The sequence below is a fragment of the Bos javanicus genome, chromosome 7 (genome assembly GCF_032452875.1).
Source record: "Bos javanicus breed banteng chromosome 7, ARS-OSU_banteng_1.0, whole genome shotgun sequence".
Lineage (NCBI taxonomy): Eukaryota > Metazoa > Chordata > Mammalia > Artiodactyla > Bovidae > Bos > Bos javanicus.
This window is the reverse complement of record NC_083874.1, coordinates 53,625,975-53,652,018: the sequence shown is the minus strand read 5'-3', so window position 1 is coordinate 53,652,018 and position 26,044 is coordinate 53,625,975. Positions and strand designations below refer to the sequence as shown.

Sequence of the window (26,044 nt, the reverse complement as noted above, 5' to 3'; positions counted from 1 at the left end):
GGAGATATGGGTTGGAAGTGATGGTTACAAGGGGGGAATGGTCTTAGAAATGTCATACTGGATCACAGAAGATCCAGTGATCCACTGTTGTGCTGTTGACAAAGTTACTAGGGATCTTCTGGGTGAAGGGATTAGGAAAGTCACCAATACATGACTAATCTCCTAACGCTACATTATAATGTATGCATATTAAAATATTTTCTCTTTAACTGTGAAGGTAATACACGCATGGGGTAAAAAAAAAAAAAAAACACACACACACAAAACAAATACATATACATCAAAAGCAAAACTTCCCCTGCTAGAGGTGACTCAATACCAGTTTTGTCACCAACACAGTATGCTAAGGCTAATGCTAAGTCGCTTCAGTCGTGTTCAACTCTGTGCAACCCCATAGACGGCAGCCCACCAGGCTCCGCTGTCCCTGGGATTCTCCAGGCAAGAATACTGGAGTGGGTTGCCATTTCCTTCTCCAATGCATGAAAGAGAGAGTGAAGTCGCTCCAATGCATGAAAGTGAAGTCGCTCAGTCGTGTCCGACTCTTAGCGACCCCATGGACTGCAGCCCACCAGGCTCCTCTGTCCATAGATTTTCCAAGCAAGAGTACTGGAGTGGGGTGCCATTGCCTTCTCTGCCAATACAGTATATTAACGCATGTATATGGAATTTAGACAGGGTAATGACGATCCTACAATCAAGGCAGCAAAAGAGACACAAATGTAAAGAACAGACTTTTGGACTATGTGGGAGAAGGCGAAGGTGGGATGATTTGAGAGAATAGCACTGAAACATGTATATTACCATATGTAAAACAGATGACCAGTGTAAGTTCAATGCATGTAGCAGGGCACTCAAAGTCAGTGCTCTGGGACAATACAGAGGGATGGGATGGGGAGGGAGGTGGGAGGGGGGTTCAGGTTGGGGGGACACATGTGCACCCGTGGGTGATTCATGTCGATGTATGGCAAAAAAACAGCACAATATTATAAAGAAATTATCTCCCAATTAAAATAAATAAATTAATTAAAAACAAAATACCAGCTTTGTGCATATGTATGTGATCTCTAGCAGTGTGTACATGAACAAGCAGTTAAGTGACTATGTACAGCTTTCTAAAACCACAAATGGAAGCACCCACTAGACGCCATTCTGTGCACTGCTATTTTCATTTCATAATATCTTAAGAAATAGTTTGCTATTAGTAGACAAATGTATCTAACTCACAGTACTTCACTGTACCATACTTAACGCCCCCATTCAAAGAGATTCAGGTTGTTCCCTAGATTTTGCTATGGTAAACAATGATATAAATCACTGTTCCCTTGTAGATTATCTTACCTACAGAAAAAATTCCTCTAAGTGGAATTTCTGAGTCAAAAAGAAAGTGCATTTTTAATTTTGAAAGATACTGTTCAACTACCTCTCAGAGGTTATACCATTACATTTAAGAATGAGTGTGACTCCCTCAATTCCTTGACAACAATGAAGAATCAAACAATTTGATCTTAGTCACTCTGATAGGTTAAAGAAAAACAGGTCATCTACTTTAATTTGCATTTCTGTCTGAGCAGGAAAATTGAGAATCCTCTCTTGCATGTGTGTTTTAAAGTCAAATTTACTGAAGTATAACTCACCTTTTTAAAGTATACAGTTCCATGATTTTTGACAAATATATATATTCATGTAACCACTGCCACAATCAAGATATAAGTCATTTTCCTCACACCCTCTCCAAACTCTCTTGTGCCTCTTTCTCCACAGTCACTCCCCTCCCTCCATCTCCAGCCCCTGGTAACCCCTTTCCATGGCATAATACTCATGAAATTCACCATGTTCCTGCATATACAAGTAGTTCAATCCTTTTATTACTGAGTAGTTTTCAATTTTATGGGCATATCCACTGCCTAGTTGAAGGAATTTGTGCTGTTTTCAATTTTTGACTGTTATGAATAAAGCTGCTATAAATACTTGCAATGGGTCTTATGAACTACTTTTTTGTCTCCTGAGTAAATACTCAGGGGTAGAACTGGGTAAAAATATGTAGGAGTAGGTCATATGGTAAATATGTTCAACTTTATCAAACCTATCAAATGGTTTCCAAAACAGCTGGGCTACTTTGCATTCGCAGGAGCCAACAGGAGAACTCTAGTTGCTGCATATATTTGTCAACCCATGATACAACAATGTGTTTAATTTTGAAATTTTAGCTCTATTAGGTATGCAGAAATAACTCATTTTTAAAATTTGATTTTCCTTAATGACTAATGATGTTGGTCATCTTTTTATGTGCTTTTTGGTCATCTATATATTTTCTCTGGTGAACTATTTGTTTAAATCTTGTGTCCATTTTAAAAACTGAATTGCAAGTTATTTTTAATACATTCAGGCTATAAATCATTATTAAGATATATATTTTACAAATATTTTCCCTTGATCTGTAACTCGTCTTTTCTTTTTCCTAATATATTTTAAAGAGCAGATTTTTTAAAAAAAGGATAAGGTTCAGTTAATCAGATTTTTCTTTCATGGTTCCCACTTTTTGTGTTCTAGCCAAGAAATCTTTTCTACAACAAGATAGCAAAGATAGATTCTCTCCTAAATCTTGAAGTTTAACAGTTTTATCTCTTAGGTTTAGGATCATTTGCCTATTTTGAGTCAATTTCTGTACATACTTTAAGATAAGGGTTGAATTTCTTTTTCCTCATATAGATGTCCAATTACGTTAGTACCATTCGTTGAAAGGACTGTCATTTCCCCCACTAAACTACTTTGACATCTTTTTCCAAATTAAATGACCATATATATGTGGACCCTATTTCTGGATTCTCTTGCCTGTTGCACTGATCTATATGTCATTCCTTACCATACAGTCTTGAATTTCCTGCATATAAACATTAGTTGTGTTTTGGTTTTTGTCTTTTTCTAAAATCTTGAGTCTTTCACAATATTCATTCTCCATTACATCTTTGAGAAAGATATTTATGTAAATATACTATCTTCGCTAAGAATACTATCCTTTAAGTCTAAAGAATTAAGATTTTTTTCTGTTTATCCTATAGGCAATTCTTTCAAGACTAGATTCGATGCTTAGCAACTTGATAAGCAAATCTGTTTATCAAATTATTTTCTGATTATAAAAGCTGTACCTCTTAAAAACTTTAATCATTTTCCATATCTAGTGCTTAAGAATCCAGAATATCTATAACCACATCTGTTCTAAGACCCAAATGCTGTTGCTGTCTCATGTCTCTGTCTTAGGAGAACCTGCCTGAAGCATCCCTGTAAGCAAAGGTGACGGTGGGAGGAGCAGAGAAGAAGGGGAGTGTCCATCTGTGGCCTCCATTCTCTAGGAACTTGGGACTGTGGTGAATAGTGCCCTTACTAGCTCTCAGATGGGTCAATCCTCCATCCAAACAGTATACTAGCTCCCGGTTCTGGTCAGCATTTGTCTGCTCTCCTTTACTGTTAAGTAAAATTGGAAGTGCACAATGTCAGGGCTTCTTCTCTGCTAGTCTTCAAAGATTTGGGGCCGTTTCTGCAAGCCTTTACATCTTAGAAGTTGTCATAAGCATATCTATTACTTCAGCATTTCTTCAGAAAGAAGCTTTGCTTGCTTTTATTTATGATACTCTGTGAAGGGTGTGAGAGAGGAAAGGCACAGAAAAAAGGCCCCAGAGGAGTCAGAAGGATGGTTCATGGTTGGATCAGAGTTCAGAGAGTGAGGCACGCTACTGTGACCTGGTGCTTTAAAGCATAGCAATTCAAACCTTCCATGTGTTCTCTGTAGCACTAACCTTAAATATTAGTTAAAAAAAAAAAAAAAACCCAAAAGACAAAACAGGATAAAGTTACAGGATAAGAAGAAAAAAAAGAGCAACACTAAACTTGCATTCCCTCAACATCACTGTGAGAAACTATAAAGACACACACACACACACACACACACACACACACACACACAGGGACAGAAAGTTTCAACAGCACAGAAAATAAGGCTCACAATCAACATTCTACTTGTCCCTAGAGGATCATCCACCAGGCAGAGTTCAGGAGAAGCCCAGAGGAAGACCCACCTTGGGGAACTATGTGATGGGTGACTGCTTTCTGCCCGCTCTGAGGTACAGCCCACACTACCCCAGGGAGTGGGGCCACGCTGAGCTGCACCCATCCCACCACAGCACAGCTCAGTGTCGAGACTGCAATCCAGGCAGTGAGATGAGACTGTGACAGAAGTGGAGGTGTGTCTGCTTATACAAAGGGAAGTGAATTCAGGAGGGGAAAGTTCTAGAACAAATATGAGAATGACAAATGAATAACCACAGCATACTTCAGATTAACCAGGAAGTAACTCCACTTCACTCACAACCACGACCAACCAGAACCAGGAGAAACCTTTTCATGAGTACAGGTAGGTCCACACTAAATGAAAAATTTCAGAGTACCAGAAACATGGATGGAATCATGTATAATAGTGCTCTAATTTCATGTGACAGGATGGTTCTAATAGGAATCATGAAAACAGCAGCAGAATAAGGAGAGTCTACTCACAATGAATTCAACTGCAAAGGTTTATAACCACTCTGTGTTCAGGTGGATTTAAAAAGAAGATTAAAAAGCTGATAAAATACTTGTTCACATAAAACACAGAAACCAAAGCACTCAAAAACATTTCAGAAAGCATCTGTTCTACATTATAAATAAAATTCAGAAAAATATGGATGCTGTGAAATAAGACATCAAAGCAAAAAAAAAGACACATTGAAATAATAAAGGTGAAATGTAGAAGGCAGAAAGGTAGAAATGAAAAGAGCTAAAATAAGTCAGTAAAAACACTGATAATTCAATTAACAAATTAAAACATGCATTATAAATAGCAAAAAAAAAAAAAACAGCCCCAAAGAAATTAAAACAAATGGCATGGATATGGGGTGCAAATTTTAGAATGTTTGCTTATGATGCAAAGAATCAAGACAGAAAGCAACATTAGAAAGATGAAAAATGAAGATAATTTATGTTTTTAAAATATTAAGAATTGAAGAATTCTTAATATTAACAAACAGAAAGAGAATTTGCTTTTCTTAGAGAATTTGCTTTTCTTTAGAAAACCATGTGTGAAAACTCCTTCACTGGACCCCAATATGTATAAGAGAAGGACTAAATGGTGATATTTAAAGCAATGGAGGGACTTCCTTGGCAGTCCAGTGGTTAAGACTTAAGTGATTAAGGGTGTGTGGGTCTGATTCCTGGTCAGGGGCCTAAGATCCCACATGCCTCTCAGCCAAAAAAACCAAAACACATATCAAACAGAAGCAATATTATAACAAATATAATAAAGGCTTCAAACAAGGTTCACATCAAAAAAAACATGTTTAAAAAATAAAATAACAGAAAGGGAAAATTTTCCTCCTCATTGACATATGGTTACTTGTCAATTGCGTAAGTATTTGAGGAAAAGGAGGGTTAGTTTTCATTCTTCATGGATATATTTCACATGGATTTTAAGGAAAACAAAATTTTTGCAGTCCTAGAATGGGGAAGGTCTTTTAGGCACGATCCATCTATGAAAAAGACTAGGACTTCATAAAAATATTATAAATATTCATAAGACAAAACAAAAACAAAAGTACCCATATAAAGTTCAAAATAAATTATAATCTGAAAGAAAATATTGGTAATATAGCTTCCATATATAAGAATGTCTTAAAATTAAAAGATGAATACATCCATAGAAAACTGGCTGACAACACAAATAGGCAATTCATAAAAGAATAAATATCAGCAAGAAACCTAGAAAAAAAAGGCCAATCTCACCCAGAATATTTTTTTAAATACTTATAATTTATATGCAAAAAAGTAACAGAGAATGGTGTGTAGTAAAGGATACTCTGACAGCAAGTTTGGGAATATCAATTAAAGGCCTTAAAAACATGTACATACCTTGACCCAGAAATTCAACATCTTAAACTCTAAGGAAATAATTAAATATGCATATAAAATTTAAAATAACAACAGCTAGCATTTATTGACTAACATGTAGAGACTTTGGACTCAGCAACCCACAGGCATCTTTTATTTAATCCTCTCTTTATTACAGAGGCAGAGGCTATTATTACAGATAATGAGACAGAAGACTAGATGGGCTTAAATAATTTGTGCAAAGTCAAATGGACAAGCAGTTTAATTATAACTTGCTCAACTCCAAAAGGCATGCTCATAACCTATGCTATCCTGCTTCTGTGGGGATGATCACCTGAGCACTTTCTAGAATCATGAAGAACTGAAAGTAACCTACAGATCTGAGAAGAGGAGGCTAATTAAAATATTATAGTACATCTATACAATACGTGACCAAAAAAACCCCACTATACTGTAGAAGAATGTAACAGAAAACAGACATTATACTGTTATGTGAAAGAAGATTGCTAAAAAACAACATATATGCACCATGTGATTTCTTAGCATTTTTTGTTATATGATGGAACACTACATTTAAAAGGTGACAGTAATATGATAAAATAGTCAATAAAGATTATAGTCTGAAAGACTTTTATTTCTTCTTTGCTACTATGACTTTTAATCAGAAAAAAGTATTTAAAATCTGTACATGAAGAGACAGACATATACTGAACATGCATAGACAGAGCTATCTATATTTTTTAAATGCTGAGTCTAACTTTAGAAAGATTTACCTTCACTTAACATTCAGGGGGAGAAAAAAACCCAACAGTACACACATGGAAGCCACTCTATTTCTAAGCAGCTGTAAATCTTCTTCCTCTTGACGCTCTTCAAAGACATGGATCAAGGGCAGCTCTTGGGATGACACTAGCAGAAGGCCACAAAGCATATGCTATGAGAAATTCTGGCAGGCATTCTTAAGAAACGCGATTCTGCAAAATACAGTGTTTTCAAAGTCTGGCTCTTCTATTCCTCCTCCTACCTAACATCCCCCAACTTGAAGCAATCAAAGGAAGCTTCTGGTTTTGCTTAATTCTAACTCTCATTTTCAATAATAAAAATGCACTCTTCCACTTTGAGAGACTCTGACCAATAATCCAAATCTTAGTACCTGGTACATAATACAGCATCCAGTGAATACAGAATGAAGGAATAGTGACTGAATGGTTCATACTCAGCCCAGCCATGTCAGGGAGAGGTTTTGGAGTATGAATTATATTTTTTTACACTCTTGGCTAACCCAGTCTAGTACAAGTATGAAGAGCTGATGAAGACAGACACGGCCCTGCCTTCAGGTCTGGAATTTCTCTGGCCTAATGGGTGATCCCTCAGTTCCAAGAGCCAAACTGTTCAACTTAATTCACAGTGAGAATCCCAGATATCCTTCTCAACACTTTTGATTAGATCTTGTACTGTGGTCACCTCTCAGCTCTGGTTGAACCTCAGTCTGGAATCCAGTCTATCTGTAATGTCCTCCTGGCAGAGACAGCTGGCCTTGTGACTTTCAGCTGTTGGTTATTAGTTTCTCATGACACTTCTCAGATGTTCATGATTATTTTGTCTGTCCCTAGGAAAACTGACAAAGCGAGCAGGACAAATATCTTGTTCAAAGGTCACCAAGTGAAGTGATAAAAACAAGATCTTTTCATACCACTCTTTGCTTAGCACACGTGAGCTAAGATGGTTGGTTCTCTTTTAAATTAGCAACCCCGTCTAAAATGTCGTATTTCTTTTCATTAGTGTCATCTTACACAATCATCTGCTGCCTCTGAAATCTCTCTGCCCCTTTGACTCCCGTGTATTTAGTTGGTTACAAGGTCCTGTTGATTCTCTTTCTCCAGTCCTTTTGAGGCTGTGCTTTCTTCCTGACCTCAGAGCAGCTCTCTGGTTCAGCAGTTGATCGTGCATGCTCTGCCTAATCTATCCCAACTGTCTTATTCCTCCATGTGTTTCCAAGATCACATGCATGCTCCACATTGCTGCCAGCATTATTTGCCTAAAACTAGCATCTGATCAAGTTACATCTATGTTGACCATATACTTTTTAAAAAAATCACCCAGACGTATTATTCCAGTAGGCACTCTCCCATCATTCTATTAATAATCCTGCTCAGTCCCCAAGAGTCTATGGACCAACCCCCTTCCCACCCCACCCCTGCACACCCACCAACCTCCCAGAGGTGGTGTGGGATCAGAGACACGCAAAGGATCCAGGCCATTGGGATCTATCTGCTGTAGGTCATGCAACTGGCCTGAAGACTGTGAAATGAATCACACAGATGGCCCCATATGGATCAAAGTCCATCCTTGGGACCTTCTGTCAAGAAGATCAAGAAAGACACTCTCCACTCACTGATGCAAGTTCCAAGGACCACTGAGGCTGGTTTATCTATGAACCTTCCTGCAGAGAATACAGCAGAGAATATAGGAAGACAAGGGCTCACAGATAATCAGACACCAGAAAAAAGAAATGGGAAAGGCTGCAACAAATGTTGAGCCACCAGACCATGCCATGCTTCTGCCATCTTGAACTCACCAGTAATGTGAGCAAATAAATGCCTATTCTGAACTGTCTTCTTGACACTTTTGTGTAAAAAGAGTACTCACACAAACAACTCCACTACTTTGAAAATTTAATAGCATCTTACTTCCTACAGAGAAAAAAAAGCCCCTGAACTCAGAACAATATTCGAGTTCCTCAATCAAAGGGGCTATCTCAGATTTCCAGCTTTAATTCTCCTATTCCAGTCTTAAGTATTTTCAGATATTAAAATAATAATAATGAAATGAATACTCTTGGTTCATAACATTTCCTGAATCTGAATTATACTTCTGTTCCCCCTCCACTACTCAGACCTTCAGACCCAGCTCCCACTGGGCACCAGCACCATATCTTACATAACAACTTTCATAAGCAAGCATAACTGCCCCCTAACTGGATACTCTGTGAACAAGGAATGACTCTACAAAGTTTCACCTCTAGCACCTGACCATCTCCTTCAGAGAGCAGACACTCCACAAATGTATGTAGCTCTGACTGGAAATGAAAGACTAAGGATAGATACCTGTTAGACTCTTCATTCTTTCTTACATTAGAACTTTTCAAAAATCAACCGTATTACTGTACAATCCAGCAACTGCACTCTTGGGCATTTATCCTACAGAAACAAGTTAATCTTCATTACTTTGCCATTTTATACACTGTACAAAAACCTGTACAGTGTTTACAGCTGTTTTGTTCGCCCCCAGAGTAGAAACAATCCAGTCATCCTTCATCGGATGACTGGCTAACAAACTCAGGTGCATCTACACCATGGAATATTACTCAGCAAAAGAAAAGAACTCTTGATACACAAGACAACTTGAACAAATCTCAAAGGAATTTTGCTGACTGGAAAAAACCCAATCCCAAAGGTCAAACAGTATATGATTCCATTTAAATAAAATCCTTGAAATGACACCTTCATTCTTATTTTTTGGGCCTCCCTGGTGGCTCAGACAGTAAAGAATCTTCCGGCAATGCAGGAGGCCTGGGTCTGGAAGATCCCCTGGAGAAGGGAATGGCTACCCACTCCAGTATTCTTGCCTGGAGAATCCCATGGACAGAGGAGCCTGGCAGGCTATGGTCCACGGGAATGCAAAGAGTTGGATACGACTGAGTGACTAACACCTTCTTCAAAATGACAACAAATGACAACAATCACAGAACAGAGAACAGATTAGTGGTTGCCAGGAGTTAAGGATAGGGGTGAGGTGGGAGGTGAGGCAGATGAGGGCAGCCATAAAATGGATGCTTGTGGTGACTGACCTGTTCTGTATCTTGATCACATCAATATCTTGGCTGTGATACTGTATTATAATCTACTATTAAAGTGGGTTAAAGTACCCAGGATCGCTCTATTTTATGTCTTGTAACTGCACGTGAATCTACAATTATCTCAAAATAAAAAGTCTAGTTTAAAAAAAAAAAACACAAAAACACTAGCTATATCTCAAATCTGAACCAAAAATTAGATTCTCAGTGCAAGAGTACCTCACAAACAATCATAGTTTTCAACAAAAGATCTCACAGCAACCATCATACATTAGAGTTTTGCTTAAAAGAGGTGAGAAGAAAAGAGAATTTTCCTGATAAATATGAAAGAAGAGTTTTCTTTACACATAAAAATTATTTTCAGAAACTGGGATGGCAAAATGAAATGACAAGTACTAACAAAGAGAAGTGTCCCAGCCCAAAACACTGAGCGTGGACCCTGAGCAAGTCTATCTCTAACAGTGCATGGCTGGACTTCCATGGGGAGGTGTAAGAGCCACCAATCTGTGAAATCTGATCCGTTTGCCATTTAGAGCCATGTGACTCACCGAGGCTGCCTGCATTCATATCTAAAAATACAGGAAATCTGCAGCCTAGGCAAATTTGGCTCATTGGCTCAGGGCTTTTTGATTCAAATGCTGCACATTTAGAGATAGTGGTTTTATATTTATACCAGCCAGCTGCAAAGGAGGTTCTGCTGCTCAAATGACAGAGACTAGGTGGAAGTCTAGAAGCAAAGAGGATCAGACTTCTTTGCTTCTATACATTTATCTGGAGTCACAGGATGACACCTTCTCAGTCACTGGGAACATGAGATCTGAAGTTCTCTGCAGGCTAGAAGGATGAGCTTTCTTGGGGAAAATGGGTGTGCCCCATGAAATGCTGGTCTTCAAAGAGGACAAAGGGAGTGTCATGAGCTATTAAAGACAGAGTAGGGTGCAGCAGTCGCATGCGCAGTGGAGCGCCACTTGGACTGGTGGCAACCAACTCTACAGACAGAGAGGGTGTGCCACTGTGAACCTGCCATTTTTCGTTTGTCTAGTTCCACTCAGTATCTCCTCCAGTAATGCCTGCGGCCATGACCGCTGGTGAGTAGGGCAGCTGATATCTGGGAATTCTTTCTCAGGAGGCTCCCCCTTCAACCCTTGGGAACTGCCTGGCAGAGCCCCTGCACTCACCCATCAAGACGCTCAGCAGCTTCTGCACTCTGGAATTGACCCCCACAATTCGGTAGAGCCCTTGCTCATTGATCCCTGAGAAGAGAAACAGTGAAGATTTAATTAGAGGCACGTCAGAACACCAGTCAGGCCAACCCAGCCAAATGCACTTTTTTCATTTTCTCAGGACTTCTAAAAGCTTCTCTAATTAAAATTCCCTGTAACTCAGCTCTGCTCTTAGCGAAGGAGTGGGATTTGGTACAGCTGTCTAGGATTTCATGGGTGTGCTGCACACTTCAGCCCTCGTGTTAGTTCAGTCATTACAGGGGCACAAAACCAAGGTAGCATCTGAAGAGTTTTGAAAGATGTGAAATATACACGCCTCCATATGTCATATTTAACCAGTTTTTTCATTTAAAAAGACAAAAATGAAACGATAAAATAAGTTCACACTACAGACAAGGATAAACACTTTATAATCTATTTTTGCATACAGAATACAAACACTGAGGTGTTGGGGCATTTTATATTTTAAACAATGTTATCAGCTAAGGCTGAGAAATTAGACAAGTCATTCATCTGTGGTGCAAATTTCTTTATAAAGAAAAAAGTTGACCACCTTTATTGAACCCAAGGAAACATGCAAATAGACTAGAAGGGGTTCACCTTCAAACACCCAAACAAAGAACCAAAATTACCCAGCCTCAGTACTTTGTTCATTTAACTGCAAGGATTAGATCACCACTGCATCCTTTACATCCAGACCAAGAGGAATGACATGGTGAAATGACTTTTTTCCTGCTGGTCCCAAGCCCATTATATCTGACATTTCTCAACTGGTCTTCTGCTGCTGCTTATTCCCCTGATGGCCATCCTCCACTTAGTACCCAAAAGGAGCTTTTCAAAGTGTCAGTCAGTTCAAATCATCTCTTTTCTTAAAATCTTCCAATGACTTCCCACTGCATTTGGATCACAATCAAAATTGACCATGGCCTGTAAGGCCCTACGCAGTTGAGCACAGCCCGCCTCTGACTGCTTAATCAAACACCTTTATGCTCCTCCAGCCATGTGTGCCTTCCTGTAACTCCAACATGCAAAGCTCATGCCCCCAAACCACAACCTCTGCACAGGATTCCCTCTACCTGGAGCATTCTTCTCCCAGATCTTTTCACCACTAAGGTCTCAGCTTACATGCAATTTCTTTGATCAAAAACATCCCACGACCAATACTATTCGCCGCTGCCTTAACCAGTTTTCTTTTCTTTATAGTAGTCAACAGTATCTGAAATCATCTTTATTATTCAACTTCTTGTTTGCTTTCCCCCCACAATTATCACGTAAACTTTAAGTACAGTGAGTCTATCTTCTTCAGCAGTATATCCCCAGTACCTCGGTAAGTCTACAATATAGGACCAAATGAATAGAGTATTCATCAGGGCCACTACTTTGGGACCAAAACAAAATTTCCTGGAAGAAATTTGGGAAAAGGCTGACTCTGCAGTGTTTTTAACAAGGCCTTTATAGAAATGTAACTAATAAAAGAAGTAGTCCAGAATGGTAAGATTTTACAGCTCAAATGGACTATAAAAGCATGTACATTATCCTGCATGGTTCATGGGCTAGGAGACCCTGGGTCTCCTGAGGGATGGGCCTCAAGTTACTGAGTAGCAGAGCCATTATTCAGTGATGTGGTGGCTTGAAGGGCTTATCGTTTCTGTAGTGTCTCCACTCCTTTTATCTCCGTGCTTTCCTAGAGCTTCACAAACTTCCAGCTCCTAGTGGATGATTGGCAAACCTCAGCATGTATGAGAGGTCTGTTCACTTACCTCTGGTCACCACCAATGGTGGTGGAGTGTACATACATGCACCGCAGTAGGGACATAACCCACTTGCTCCCAAGCATTTATGCGAAAATGGTATTTAACGCACACTGTCCTTGTTTCCTCTTTGTGTTAAAACTTCTTTAGATGTTAAAATATACCACATTCATTCTCATTTTAGAGGGGGTGGGGATGAGGAGATGGAGGCTAAAAGATCAAACCAATTGGTGACCCTCTTCTTCCTCTGCTAATCACTGCACATATTTTCTGATTTTACATCAGAAAAAGTCACCCTATTGAGCTGTGGGTTTGCAGTCATCACACAGACTATGAAGGAGTTTATATGATTAGGAGATGTTGCTCTCAGTTTTGGCGGCCGAAAACTGAGAGACAAAGAGGCTGGCCCACCTCTGCAGGAACTTGAACTTCATCATGGTGGGGAGGGGAGCTCACTTTTGGCTCCATTTTTATACTTTTACCCTTGTTAATCCTGGCGTGCTGCAGTCCATGGGGTCACAAAGAGTCAGACATGACTGAGCGACTGAACTGAACTGAACCCTGTACCTCTTATTTCTCATTCCTTTAAAATGACAAGCAAATCAAAACACCTATTGAAAAATTACCTTAGTAACACACTTTAAATGTGTCAAAAGTGCAGTTATGGAAAATAGACAAATCCAAGGAAGACAGCAAAGGACAGCAGAAACTGCCACTCACAACACAAGTTGCCCACGCAGGCATGATCCTTCTTCTCCTTGCCGTCCCCAGAATGGGTTCAGAGTGGACAGGCTGGTTGCTGGTTCATAACTTGCATTTTTCATGTAATATACATTAATAAAAACCTTAGGTTTCAATAAATATATTTCTACTGCATTTTTAGTGATTCAGAGTGTTTTACTGCAAGGATGTAGCACATTCTTGGTTTAACCAATTTTTGAGACATTTGGCCAATTTCTGTTTTTTGGTTTGTTTCTTACCTTAACACTACTATATAAACATCTTTATGACTCAACCTGGCCCATGACCTTATTTCCTCAAGATCAATTTAGAGAAATCTCACCTTCTTCTATTTTACATTCTCTGGCTATGTTTTACACATCTTTGCAACTCTTTATTAAAGGAAGGTATAGCAGAAATAAGCAAACTTTAAAAAAAATAGCACACATTATAATGATTGCTTTGGAAAGAACTGGACTAGATGCACAGGAGTAGAAGTTTATATGGTTAGTTAGTTGTTTTTTTTTTTTTTTTTCCTACCCCTCTACTCAATGCTTCATAGCCTTTAATAAAATACTTGTATTTCTAAACTTGTAAGAGTCAAGGATCCTGTTTTAGAAGACAGAACTTCCTCAGCAAAAGGGCTGGAGGGTTGAGAGGTTGGAAAATCAATAAGATTCCCATCTCTGACAATGGTTCAAATCAAATCCAGTGGAAAGACAACAATCAGCTTTCCTCGGGAATATAACAGACAACGTACTCAAAGCTTGAAACTGCCAGAATGAAGGAATCTCCTCTGCAGCTATCTCCTCTGGGACAGAGACCACTGACGAATCAGCTTCTGTGACCTCAAAGTGCTGCCCAATGGACCCAGGAAAGGTCAATGTGTGACTTCAGCACCACTGCAGGAAACCAGGGGCCTGACCCTTTCTCCCTACCTAGATAGTGCCCTGGGCAGGATTCCTAATCTGGAGTCCACAACCCCAGGAGGCTCACTAGAGAATTCAGGGTGTCTATCAACTTAGGAAAACAATCACAACTTTATTTCCACTAACCTATAACTGAAATTAAACATTTTCTTCCACTACAATATAAGCAACAAATCACAGCTTTAGCAGTACATGCAACTTGGTTGCAAACCAAAGATATTTTCCTAACATGTTACAACTGTCACTGACATCTTGAAATATCACTATTTCTGAATTATGCTAGCTATCAGACCCACTGCCGGAACCTGATGTGTAAACAAAGAATCACATATATTATTATATCACAACCATGGTTTTTAGTATTTTAACTGAATTTCAGTAACCTTAGTAGCTTCCCTGGTGGCTCAGATGGTAAAGAATCTGCCTGCAATGTGGGAGACCTGGGTTTGATCCCTGGGTTGGGAAGATCTGCTGGAGAGGGGAATGACAACCCACTCCAGTATTCTTGCCTGGAGAATTCATTGGACAGAGAAGCCTGGTGGGCTACAGTCCATAGGTCCACAAAGAGTCAGACATGACTGAGTGACTACCACACATCAGTAACTAGATTCCTTATAATGCTATGTATTTGATATGCATGTATTTAAAACAGTCTTCTGATTAGCTGAAAAGGTTAATGCCACCAAATGAATCAAATCAGCTGAGAGCCCTTGTGCTTCAGAACAACACAAGCTGTGGAAACACACTGCCAGTGGCATTTGGAGAGTTAATGAGTCACTAGAGATTGGGAAACAGCAGGTCGCAGGTCTGCCACCTCACCAGATGTGTGACCTTTGCCAAGAACAATGCCATCTGCTAAACTATTTTACCTCTGGTTTCCACAGCATGGATGCATTTCTTGATGATGCTGAAGCCAATGCTGTCCAACTGTGCAGCTGAAAGAGGAAGAAGAAGGCAGTCAAGTTGCTGGCCGCACACATACCAACCCCGGAACAGGGCTTGACCAACCCAGCATGACTCAGTCCCATGGTGTTGCTAAGGATTCTTTTCTTTTTTTCCACTGAAAGTACAGGAATGATTCAAGATTTAAAACTGCTAGCATTCACGGAGAGCTTACCATATGCCAGGTACAGTTCAAAGTGCTTTGCACATATTATCTCATTTAATTCTCATGGTAACTCTCTGCAAGGTTATCATCTATTAACAGCAGAAGAAACACAGCACAGAGTGATGAGTACTTTGCTGAAGGAATAACCAGGCAAACTTTAACTTGTTTTGCTATTGTCAGGAGCTTTAGGACTAACTGTGTGCTGGTCTCCTTCAAAAAGCATAAATTAAATGCTCAATAAATGTCAGTAAGTACTTCACAGAGCTCACCTTGTTTAATCCCAGCAAGTCCTCTAGGTTGGTACTATCATGAGCCCCAAATTACACAAGAAGAAACAGATTTGGCAAAGCTAACTATCTTGACCAAAGCTGCAAAGCTAATATGTGGGAGACTCACTCCAGAGCCATTACAACTTTAACTGCCTTAAAAGTGACTAACATGTAAAATATCATGTATGAAACGAGATGCCAGTCCAGGTTCAATGCACGATACTGGATGCTTGGGGCTGGTGCACTGGGACGACCCAGAGGGATGGTGTGGGGAGGGAGGAGGGAGGGGGTTCAGGATGGGGAACACATGTATACCCGTGGTGGATTCATTTTGATGTTTGGCAGAACTAATACAATTATGTAAAGTTTGAGAATAGAATAAAATTAATTAAAAAAAAAAAGTGACTCTGAAAAATAAAAATTAAAAAAAAAAAGTGACTCTGAGTTAAAAGGAAGAATAAAAGTCTTCTCAGATGACTAGAAAAAGGGAAAAAAAGGAAAACTGACTGGGGGGAAATTAAAACAGCCAAGGACAAAGAAGGTATCTAAGGGAAAAGCACTAATGTGGAAGACCCACCCTCTATGCGGTAAACCAGCAGGCAGTGACAGGTTCTCCATTTGCTTCAAAACACCCTCTTGTCACTCAGAAAATAAATGACAAGTAGCACCAACTTTCCCACAATGCAGAACCAACTGCCAACCTGGCAACAGGGCTGAAAACCCAACAAAATTCATTCCCATGCTCTGATTACCCAATGATAAGATGTGCATGGTAATCTTTAAGAATCTTTGACCTCCTTTGGATATCAGGACAAGATGTTATACAAACCAGTGATCTGAGTGGAGAAGGGAATGGAAGGAAGAAGGAAAGTGAATATTTATAAATGATTTGTCATCATCCCAGGGCAAGAAATACACTTGTAAAATACGAGAACTGAGCAGAACTTGAACTCATCTTGGATCTCATCCAAATGGAATCTCTCCAATTTTTAATGTATATGGTTGAATATAGGTCCAATGAAGAAAAAAAAATCCTTTAATAATTACTGAAAATTCCCCAAATCAAACCAAAAAGGAACAGTAATTTCCCCAAACTTCTCTTCCCAAAGAGAACCAGCTTTAGCTCTTACATGTGTACATATCATTTTGTGGTACTTATTATTAAACATACTTACTATCTCTAGGATAGTAAATAAAGTACCAGAGAAGGGGGGGAAATGATGTTTTTCTTCCTGGAGAGCACCTGCTATACAAATCATTGTTCTTATTCTCTTAAAGCTACAGTCTACTAATTCAAGCCCTTGTTTCTTCTAGTATGAACCGAGTGTTTACTCTGCACATTGTGTTGTATATAGCTTTCTGACTCAGAAAAGGACCATTCTTCCAAATGAAGCTCAACTCATACCATTGAGTTTTCTCAAATTTTATGACAAACCATAATACATAGTCTAAATATCTACTGGAATCAAAGCAAGATTTTTTTAAAAATGATAACTCACTAAGATATAATTCACATACTGTAGTGTTCACTCATTTAAAACTTACAATTCATTTGTAAGTTTTACAATTCAATTTCTAGTATATTTCAAAGTCATGAACCAATCACCATTCTCTACATAACATTTTCAATACTCCCATGAAAAACCTTATACACATTAACAGTAACTCTCTATTTCTCTCTTCCCTCAGCTCCTAGAAACCAGAAATCTATCTTCTGTTTCTATAGATTTGCCTATTCTGGACATTTCATGTACAAGCAATAATACAATATGTGGTCTTTTGTATTTAGTTTCTTTCACTTAGTTTAATGCTTTTTCTACAATGATTTTTCTACAATGCAGCATCAATACACTTTACTCCATTTTATGACTAAATAACATTTCATTGCCTGGATATACCACATTTCATTTATCCATTCATCAGTTACCATTTCTGCTTTTTGACTATAATGAATAATGCTACTAGGAACACACTGGTGTACAAATCTTTGTGTGAACATATATTTTCATTTCTGTTCATTATGTGCCCAAGGTTAGAAGTGCTAGGTTATATGGTAACTCTATGCTTAACTTTTTGAAGAAATGCCAAACTGCTTTCTAAAAGTGCTGAACCACTTCACATTCCCACCAGTGACATATGAAAGTTCCAAGTTCTCCAGGGCCTTACCAACATTTGTTATTGTCTTCTTAATTACTGCCATTCTGGATATGAAATGGTATATCACTGCGGTTTTTACTTGCATTTCCCTAATGACTAGTGGTGCTGGGCACCTTTTCATGTGCAGGGGAGAATGTTCATTCCTTTACACAGTAGTCAGAATAGAGCCTACTGGCAAGTATTTGTCAGAGGGGGAATTATTTTCTATACCCAAGGATGCTTCCTAAATGTCCATAACATGATTCAATAGTCAGTTGAAGCCTTTCGGTTCTCCTTTTGAGAGGTGGTTAGGAGGATTCTTGCCCAGGGATGATAGTCAAGGAAGTTTGGGAGAAAAAGAACGGAAGTTGTGGACAGTGCTCTGGGGAGTTGCTGAGATGGATTCCAAATTCGGAAATTTTAAGGTTAGGTTTGTGAACATGGTCGTGTTCTAGGCATTGAGGAACTTCTGTTCTGGACAAAGACTACTTTGCTTCCCTACCCCAAGAACATGGTTAAAATTAGAAATAACGTGGCAGCAGACAGTGATGACCCCAGTGGCCAGAAGATACATGCTCATAAAGCCACTAGCCCAACTACGGGAAGAAATATGGACAGAGCTAGATATAACCCTGCAGAGACAAATCAGGCCTTGACCTTGTCCCATGGAACTGTGGGAAGTTGGCTCCTTCTTTAAGTAGGTAATAGCTAATGGAAAAGAATACAATGCTATCCTCCAAGTATATTCAGAAAAAAACTTAAATTCCACTAACCCACACTAATTACACTTATGTCTTTTGGAAAATGGCAAAGAAAAATGCCCCTCACCCAAAATCTCTGAGTAAATATTCCTTCTTTGGTTTTCCCAAAATTAGAGGTTCTGCAATTCATTTTATACCAGCAAAACCCTTTTCATGAAATAAATCTTACACAGATGTTACACATAAAGGCATTACACATATAACAGTATTAGTATTTATTAGTTGTCTAAGTTCAAATGCATATAACAAATTCATATATTACCAAGTCAAATGCTAAGAGTTCAAGGTAACACTATAAGCCTCTAATGTGTTCAAGCTGTATACTGATGATAATTACTACAGTTCCATAAACAAAACTGTGTTAAGAAATGGAATTAATATCAAACAACAGTCCTAATAAGGAACTCATGAAAAACACTTCAACTATCACTGTTGTAAATCTCTAAACTGTAACTGGTATAAATTATTACACTACCCCCTACCCTGGCGCTTCCTGTATCTTTCTATCTCTGGTTCGCGCGCACACACACACACACACACACAGACAAATACACAGGTTTGAATTCTATTCTCACCAGTCTGAGTTTCCTGCTGACATCGTGATTAGGTTACTGATGATGAACAATTTCTTTCCTATTTAACATGTACTGAGTACCACTGATGTGACAGGGACTACAGTGAATCCATAATCAGATCATTAGTCCTGATCACTGTCCAGCAGATACATAAGCTAAGTTAATTGAGATCTTCTATTTGGAAAATCCAGTTCCCACTATTAGGTTTAGAACACCATCACCACTGAGCAGAGTTTGCTAATAACAGAAAAAGTCTGAGCAGCCTGCCAGATGGAAGCGGCTGTCCTTAATCCCTTCAAGCAGGTGATTCAGCTCTTTTACTGAGCCCAGGCTCAGAAAAGGTCAGGGATTTATTTGCAATTGCTGTATCCTTATAATCTCCAGAAATAATCTCTCATTAAATATCTACTAGGCTTGCATTATTCCCTTAATTTGACTGGCAATGAGTTGTTGCAGGGGCGGTACCTCCTGGGCCAGACACTCACCGTTTGGCAGCTAAGGCCTGGACTGGTTTACCTTCCTCTCTCAGCCATGAGTTCAGCTCTGCCCAGGTTTACACAAAGGGCAGGCCAAACAGTTGTCAGATAATGAATATTCACAGAGCTCACACAAACACCCAGGCTGACCTGCCAAGTTAGAAAAGGGTCATCCTCTTAACTGTCATGTCAACTTTTGAAGCATTATTTGTCTGTTTTTAGAGGAAGTTAAGGGCCAGGGTCACACAAAGCTATTTTCTTGAAGTTTTATGGGGAACAGAAGGACATGGGACAGGCAGCTTGACTCTCAGTCAACCTGGAGATTCTTAGGGCCAAAGCAGGAGGAGGATGTCTAGCAGACTATTTGGTCTCTGCTTACCATGCCCAGGGTATGAACTCTGAGAAAAGAGAAACACGTTAGATCCAGGAACTGACTGCTTTACTACAATGGGCTTAAAAGAGCAATATATTTTAAAGATCAGTCAAATTGTTTAAAAGGAGGAGGCTGGTGGGTCAGGTATACACATGGATTTTAGCATAACATTCAATGCCCTGTTCTGAAGCTTTTGGTACTTCATGTTACCTCATGTTACCTCATATGAAGCTTTCCTTGGCCTTTAAAAAAAAGAAGAAGAAGAAGAAGCATGTAGGTGACGGTAAAGAGTGAAAGCTACTATAAAATCATGAACTTAACCCTTAGCACTTCCCTTCTTTCTTATCTCCCACATCCAAATTATTCACCTCAGTTTTTCCGCCTAATGCCATCTTAATTTTATCTAGTTCTCTCCGCCTTCACCACACCACCCTGGTCCTGGACCCATCTGTTACCAGGACAGCTGCAAGGCCCTCCCAACTGGTCTCCTTGGCTCACACCTCCTCTGGCTCCCTCCAATCTGCCCTCAACCCTTCCCCTCAACCCTGCAGCCCCCATGACCTTGACAAAACCAGACCACATCACCTTTCTGCCTAAAATCATTCAATGGCACCCAGCTGCTCTTAGAAGCATAACCCTGGCCCCTAATATGGCCCACACAGCTCTGCATGGTCTGGCTCCAGCTTTGTCTCATGGCCCTCCCCCAGGTCTCAGCATCCCAAACACACTGGCTTCCTCTCAGAGAATCCAATTAACCACACTTTCTCCTCAGCCTTTGCACAAGCTGTGTTTCACTCCTGGGAGCCCTTTGGCCCATGTGACTCCAAATTCTCAGGTCTTCCCCTTCAAGTATCATCTCCTGTAAAAAAGCCTCTCTGACCCCTCCACCTAGGTTGATGCCTTCCTTAACCTCTCCATCAGAGTATGCAGTATGAGTACAAGCCTACATTTATTTGTACAATCCTGCAAAAGATTTCTGTCTACCAAGCTGGATATGCATTCATAAAGACAATGGTCCATATATAACTTTACTGATTTATTGTTATTACTACTAAATCTCTGTCATCCACTGTCCACCATAATGCTGGAAATGAAGTAGAAGCATGTAACTTTTCATTTGGTGTAACTTTTCATTCTGGATACATGGATCTGTAAAGTGGTGACTGAATGGTAGGAAGAGCGGCAGAAGGACAGTGTGGCAGAGTCAAAGTGACCTTTCAAACTTCAACTGATGTAAACCTATGAAAGCAGATAGGTTATCTAAGCTTCTGGTCCTCCACTTTTCCATCTTCTCTGAGGATAAAAGGTTAAATAAAGAAACGAATGGCTTAATCTAACCACTTCCTTCCTGTATCAATATAAACAGGTATTACCAAGCAGTACAGCCTTAAGAATCAGTCCCAGAGAAGGGAAAAACAAAAACTATGCAAGCCAAGACATAGAATAGAGGAGACAAAAATCAAGTTTAGGTTTCCTGGACACTTTTATTAGTTGAAATCCTTTGCTTGCACATACTAACTAGGCCATCTAAACAGTCAGACAGGACTTCCCTGGTGGTACAGTACATAGGAATCCACCTACCAATGCAGGAGACATGGGTTCAAGTCCTGGTCCAGGAAGATCCCACATGCTGTGGAGAAACTAAGCCTGTGTACCGCAACTACTGAGCCCTCACTCTAGAGGCTGTGCTCTACAGTGAGAAGCCACCATAATGAGGAGCCTTCAAACCACAATGAAGAAGTAGTTCCCACTCACTGCAACTGGAGAAAGCTCAAGAAAAGCAGTGAAGACCCAGTGCAGTGAAAAATAAAAATAAATAAATAAAATCATTAAAAAAAAAACCAAAAAAACAGTCAGACAGGCCTGAGGGTAGAGAAAGCTCTAGAAAACAAGAGCATTCACCTCCTGAATTTTGTGCCACTCACTCTTGAGGTCCCAAAGTCCCTCTTATAAAAATCACTGACTAGGTGCTGCCCGTCTCCAAATCCTTAGTATTCAAAGCACCCAGAAACTAGGTAAGAAGTGGCCAAATCACCAGTTCTGAATAGAAGGGACCTTTTCACAGCATAGGCTGACTGATGGACATATACTCTGAAAAAAAAATGACACTTTGAGATATGTCCCAAAGTTTCCCCAGACATGCCTCCCAGGAATTCTAACAGACCTCAGACCTCTCCTCAAAAAGAGAGGAATTGACTTACCTGAATTAGGCTCAACATGAATTAGATGGAATTAACAGTTTCCTAAAGCTGGTGTTTGACAGATTTTTTTCTTTATTCAACTTTTCTTTTATTTAAAAAAAAAATACCTTTCAAGTTTTTTTTTTTCTTTTTATGGGAGAAATGGAATTTTCTGGAAATAAAAACAAGAGAACTGAGGTAAAGGAAGTCCATGCTGTGTTTCTAATGCTGATGGATACAGGAAGTTGTCTGGAGTTGCTGAGACCAGCCCACCATTTTATGGACAGTTCCTGGGGCACGTTCTCACCACAGAAATTTACTCCCTTTCCCTATGTGATTTGCTCTTTAAAGCCTGGCCTGCCTCGCTCCTTCTGAATTTAATCAAATTTCAGCACCATTAAAAGCCATGAAGAAAAACACCCATACTCAATTTAATACAAAATCCTATCTGGAAAAGAGATTTCCAGTTGGCTCACACACTCAGAGGGGCTCACATCCTTTTCCTCAAAATGTGAAGCCCCAGAGTTGCCAGGGCTTCCTGGCTGTGAAGCTTCCAGTGGGGTCCAGGAAAGGTGTGAGTTCTCTACTTGGGCAATTTACCCAGAGCCAGTTTTAATCCCAGATCAGCTCCCCAAACCTGTGACCCATTTCACTTCACTGCCAACTGCCCTCTATTCTGTTCCCTGGCTGGTAGGTACTCAGGGAATGTGAATGAACTTTAATATTAACTGAAGTAACACCAACAGAAGCTGTATGTACTGGAAAGAGAACAATGAATTTTAAGGCCGGACAGATCTGGCTTGGATGCCTGTCTCTGCCACCTCTGGCCATTACGCTCTTCGGCAAGAAGCTTCACCTTCCTCACCTGTGTGGTGTGGTAACTCACCTTAATGCTACAAAGGTCAAATGAAATGGACAACAACTGAGACTTGGCTAGTATTCAGTAAATGGTCATTACCAGTACTATGATTATTAGGATATAGTAACTATTCTGAAAGAGATGGGCATACCAGACCACCTGACCTGCCTCTTGAGGAACCTGTATGCAGGTCAGGAAGCAACAGTTAGAACTGGACGTGGAACAACAAACTGGTTCCAAATAGGAAAAGGAGTACATCAAGGCTATATATTGTCACCCTGCTTATTTAACTTATATGCAGAGTACATCATGAGAAACGCTGGGCTGGAAGAAACACAAGCTGGAATCAAGATTGCTGGGAGAAATATCAATAACCTCAGATATGCAGATGATACCACCCTTACGGCAGAAAGTGAAGAAGAACCAAAGAGCCTCTTGATGAAAGTGAAAGAGGAGAGTGAAAAAGTTGACTCAAACCTCAACATTCAGAAAACAAAGATCGTGGCATCTGGTCCCATCACTTCATGACAGATAGAAAAGGAAACAGAAATAGAGTGGAAACAGTGGCTGACTTTATTTTTCTGGGCTCCAAAATCACTGTAGATGGTGACTGCAGCCATGAAATTAAAAGACGCTTATTCCTTGGAAAGAAAATTATGACCAACCTAGACAGCATATTAAAAAGCAGAAACATTACTTTGTCAACAAAGGTCCGTCTAGTCAAGGCTATGGTTATTCCAGTGGTCATGTATGGATGTGAGAATTGGATTATAAAGAAAGCTGAGAGCCAAAGGATTGAGGCTTTTGAACTGTGGTGTTGGAGAAGACTCTTGAGAGTCCCTTGGACTGCAAGAAGATCCAACCAGTCCATCCTATAGGAGATCAGTCCTCAGTGTTCATTGGAAGGACTGATGTTGAAGCTAAAACTCCAATACTTTGGCCACCTGATGAGAAGAGCTGACTCATCTGAAAAGACCCTGATGCTGGGAAAGATTGAGGGCAGGAGGAGAAGGGGACGACAGAGGATGAGATGGTTGGATGGCATCACCGACTTGATGGTAACGGGTTTGGGTGGACTCTGGGAGTTGGTGATGGACAGGGAGGCCTGGCATGCTGTGATTCATGGGATCACAAAGAGTCAGACACGACTGAGCGACTGAACTGAACTACATTCTAATACTTGAATCAAATTTACAGGTGATGAAATACTCTTCACACCCAAGTGCATGTTAACCTTACTGTAATCTCATGAGGGTACATATTGCTACTATTTTTACTAAAAACGTCTTGTTGTGTCTCCACACTAGTAAGTATAATGAAGGGTAATATGGTACTATTTATAGAATAAATTAATAGCTTATACTTTATTTGACTTTTCCAATATATCTGTTAAGTTTTTATGATGAGAAAAGCCAGGCTCACGATGTTAAGTGGTACCAACAATGATGATGGCAGTAGTAACACTTTGCACATAGTGTTGCTCTGGAGTAGGCACTTAATTGCACCATATCATCACCATTATCATTATCACCAGCCCTGCTCTGCAGATGGAAACCTTGGATCCAAAAGAGGTTAAGGGGCTCCTGTAGGCTTGCGGTGTTCATGAGCGGTGGAACCAGGACTCTAACTTGGTCTAGCTCCAGAGGCCATTCTCTTCTATCCCCTGTTCCTCTGCTGAAGTTCACACAGCCAGTCAGAGAAGGACCAGGGCTGGAGCCCTATTTTCTGGATTCTGCCCTTTCTACTCCAGAAGTAGCTCTCAAACCTAGGGGACAGACTCAGGGGCATGCTTGCTCAATGCAGATTCTGGGTACCTCCCAAAGGATATGCTTCAGCAGGTATGAGAATCACATGTGGGATAGATAACACTATACTGTATACCAAGTGACTAAAATTATTATCACTAAAGACCACTACCAATGATTATTGACTATTAGTTAATGGGTGATACCTATTTCACATTCCTCATCCAATAATAAAGATTCACCAGTGCTGTGTACCTCAAAGTGTAATGTTGGCTTGTGCCATCGGGGTATATGAAAAGATTCCAAGTAGTTCACAAATAAATATTTCCAATTGTTACACACTTACTTTATTTTTTTTTTTTTTGCAATTTCACGTGAATTCGTTTTATTTTTTTTTGACTTTAAATTACATTTTTATTTTCTTTTTTTTTGACATTCCACAACATTGTTATGAAGTTTATTTTTTTTCCTTTACTTTCTTTTTTTTTAAATTTTATTTTATTTTTAAACTTTACATAATTGTATTAGTTTTGCCAAATATCAAAATGAATCCATCACAGGTATACATGTGCTCCCCATCCTGAACCCTCCTCCCTCCTCCCTCCCCATAGCATCCCTCTGGGTCGTCCCAGTGCACTAGCCCCAAGCATCCATTATCCTCAATGGTGAAAAATTGAAAGCATTTCCTCTAAAGTCAGGAACAAGACAAGGGTGCCCACTTTCACCATTACTATTCAACATAGTTTTGGAAGTTTTGGCCACAGCAATCAGAGCAGAAAAAGAAATAAAAGGAATCCAAATTGGAAAAGAAGAAGTAAAACTCTCACTATTTGCAGATGACATGATCCTCTACATAGAAAACCCTAAAGACTCCACCAGAAAATTACTAGAACTAATCAATGACTATAGTAAAATTGCAGGATATAAAATCAACACACAGAAATCCCTTGCATTCCTATACACTAATAATGAGAAAACAGAAAGAGAAATTAAGGAAACAATTCCAGTCACCATTGCAACGGAAAGAATAAAATACTTAGGAATATATCTACCTAAAGAAACTAAAGACTTATATATAGAAAACTATAAAACACTAGTGAAAGAAATCAAAGAGGACACTAATGGAGAAATATACCATGTTCATGGATTGGAAGAATCAATATAGTG

General features: G+C 39.6%; 1 protein-coding gene across 6 annotated transcripts in view; it reads right to left on the bottom strand.

The window, feature by feature from the left end:
- The window catches only part of ARHGAP26 (Rho GTPase activating protein 26), a 474,596-nt gene that overhangs the window by 167,246 nt on the left and 281,306 nt on the right, over positions 1-26,044 (bottom strand). For all 6 annotated transcript variants that reach the window (XM_061423834.1, XM_061423837.1, XM_061423836.1 and 3 more), the window contains 2 exons: positions 15,265-15,330; positions 10,951-11,025 (listed from right to left, as the gene is read on the bottom strand). In XM_061423834.1, the coding sequence (XP_061279818.1) occupies positions 10,951-11,025; positions 15,265-15,330 (141 nt within the window). The remainder of the gene's footprint in view (positions 1-10,950; positions 11,026-15,264; positions 15,331-26,044) is intronic.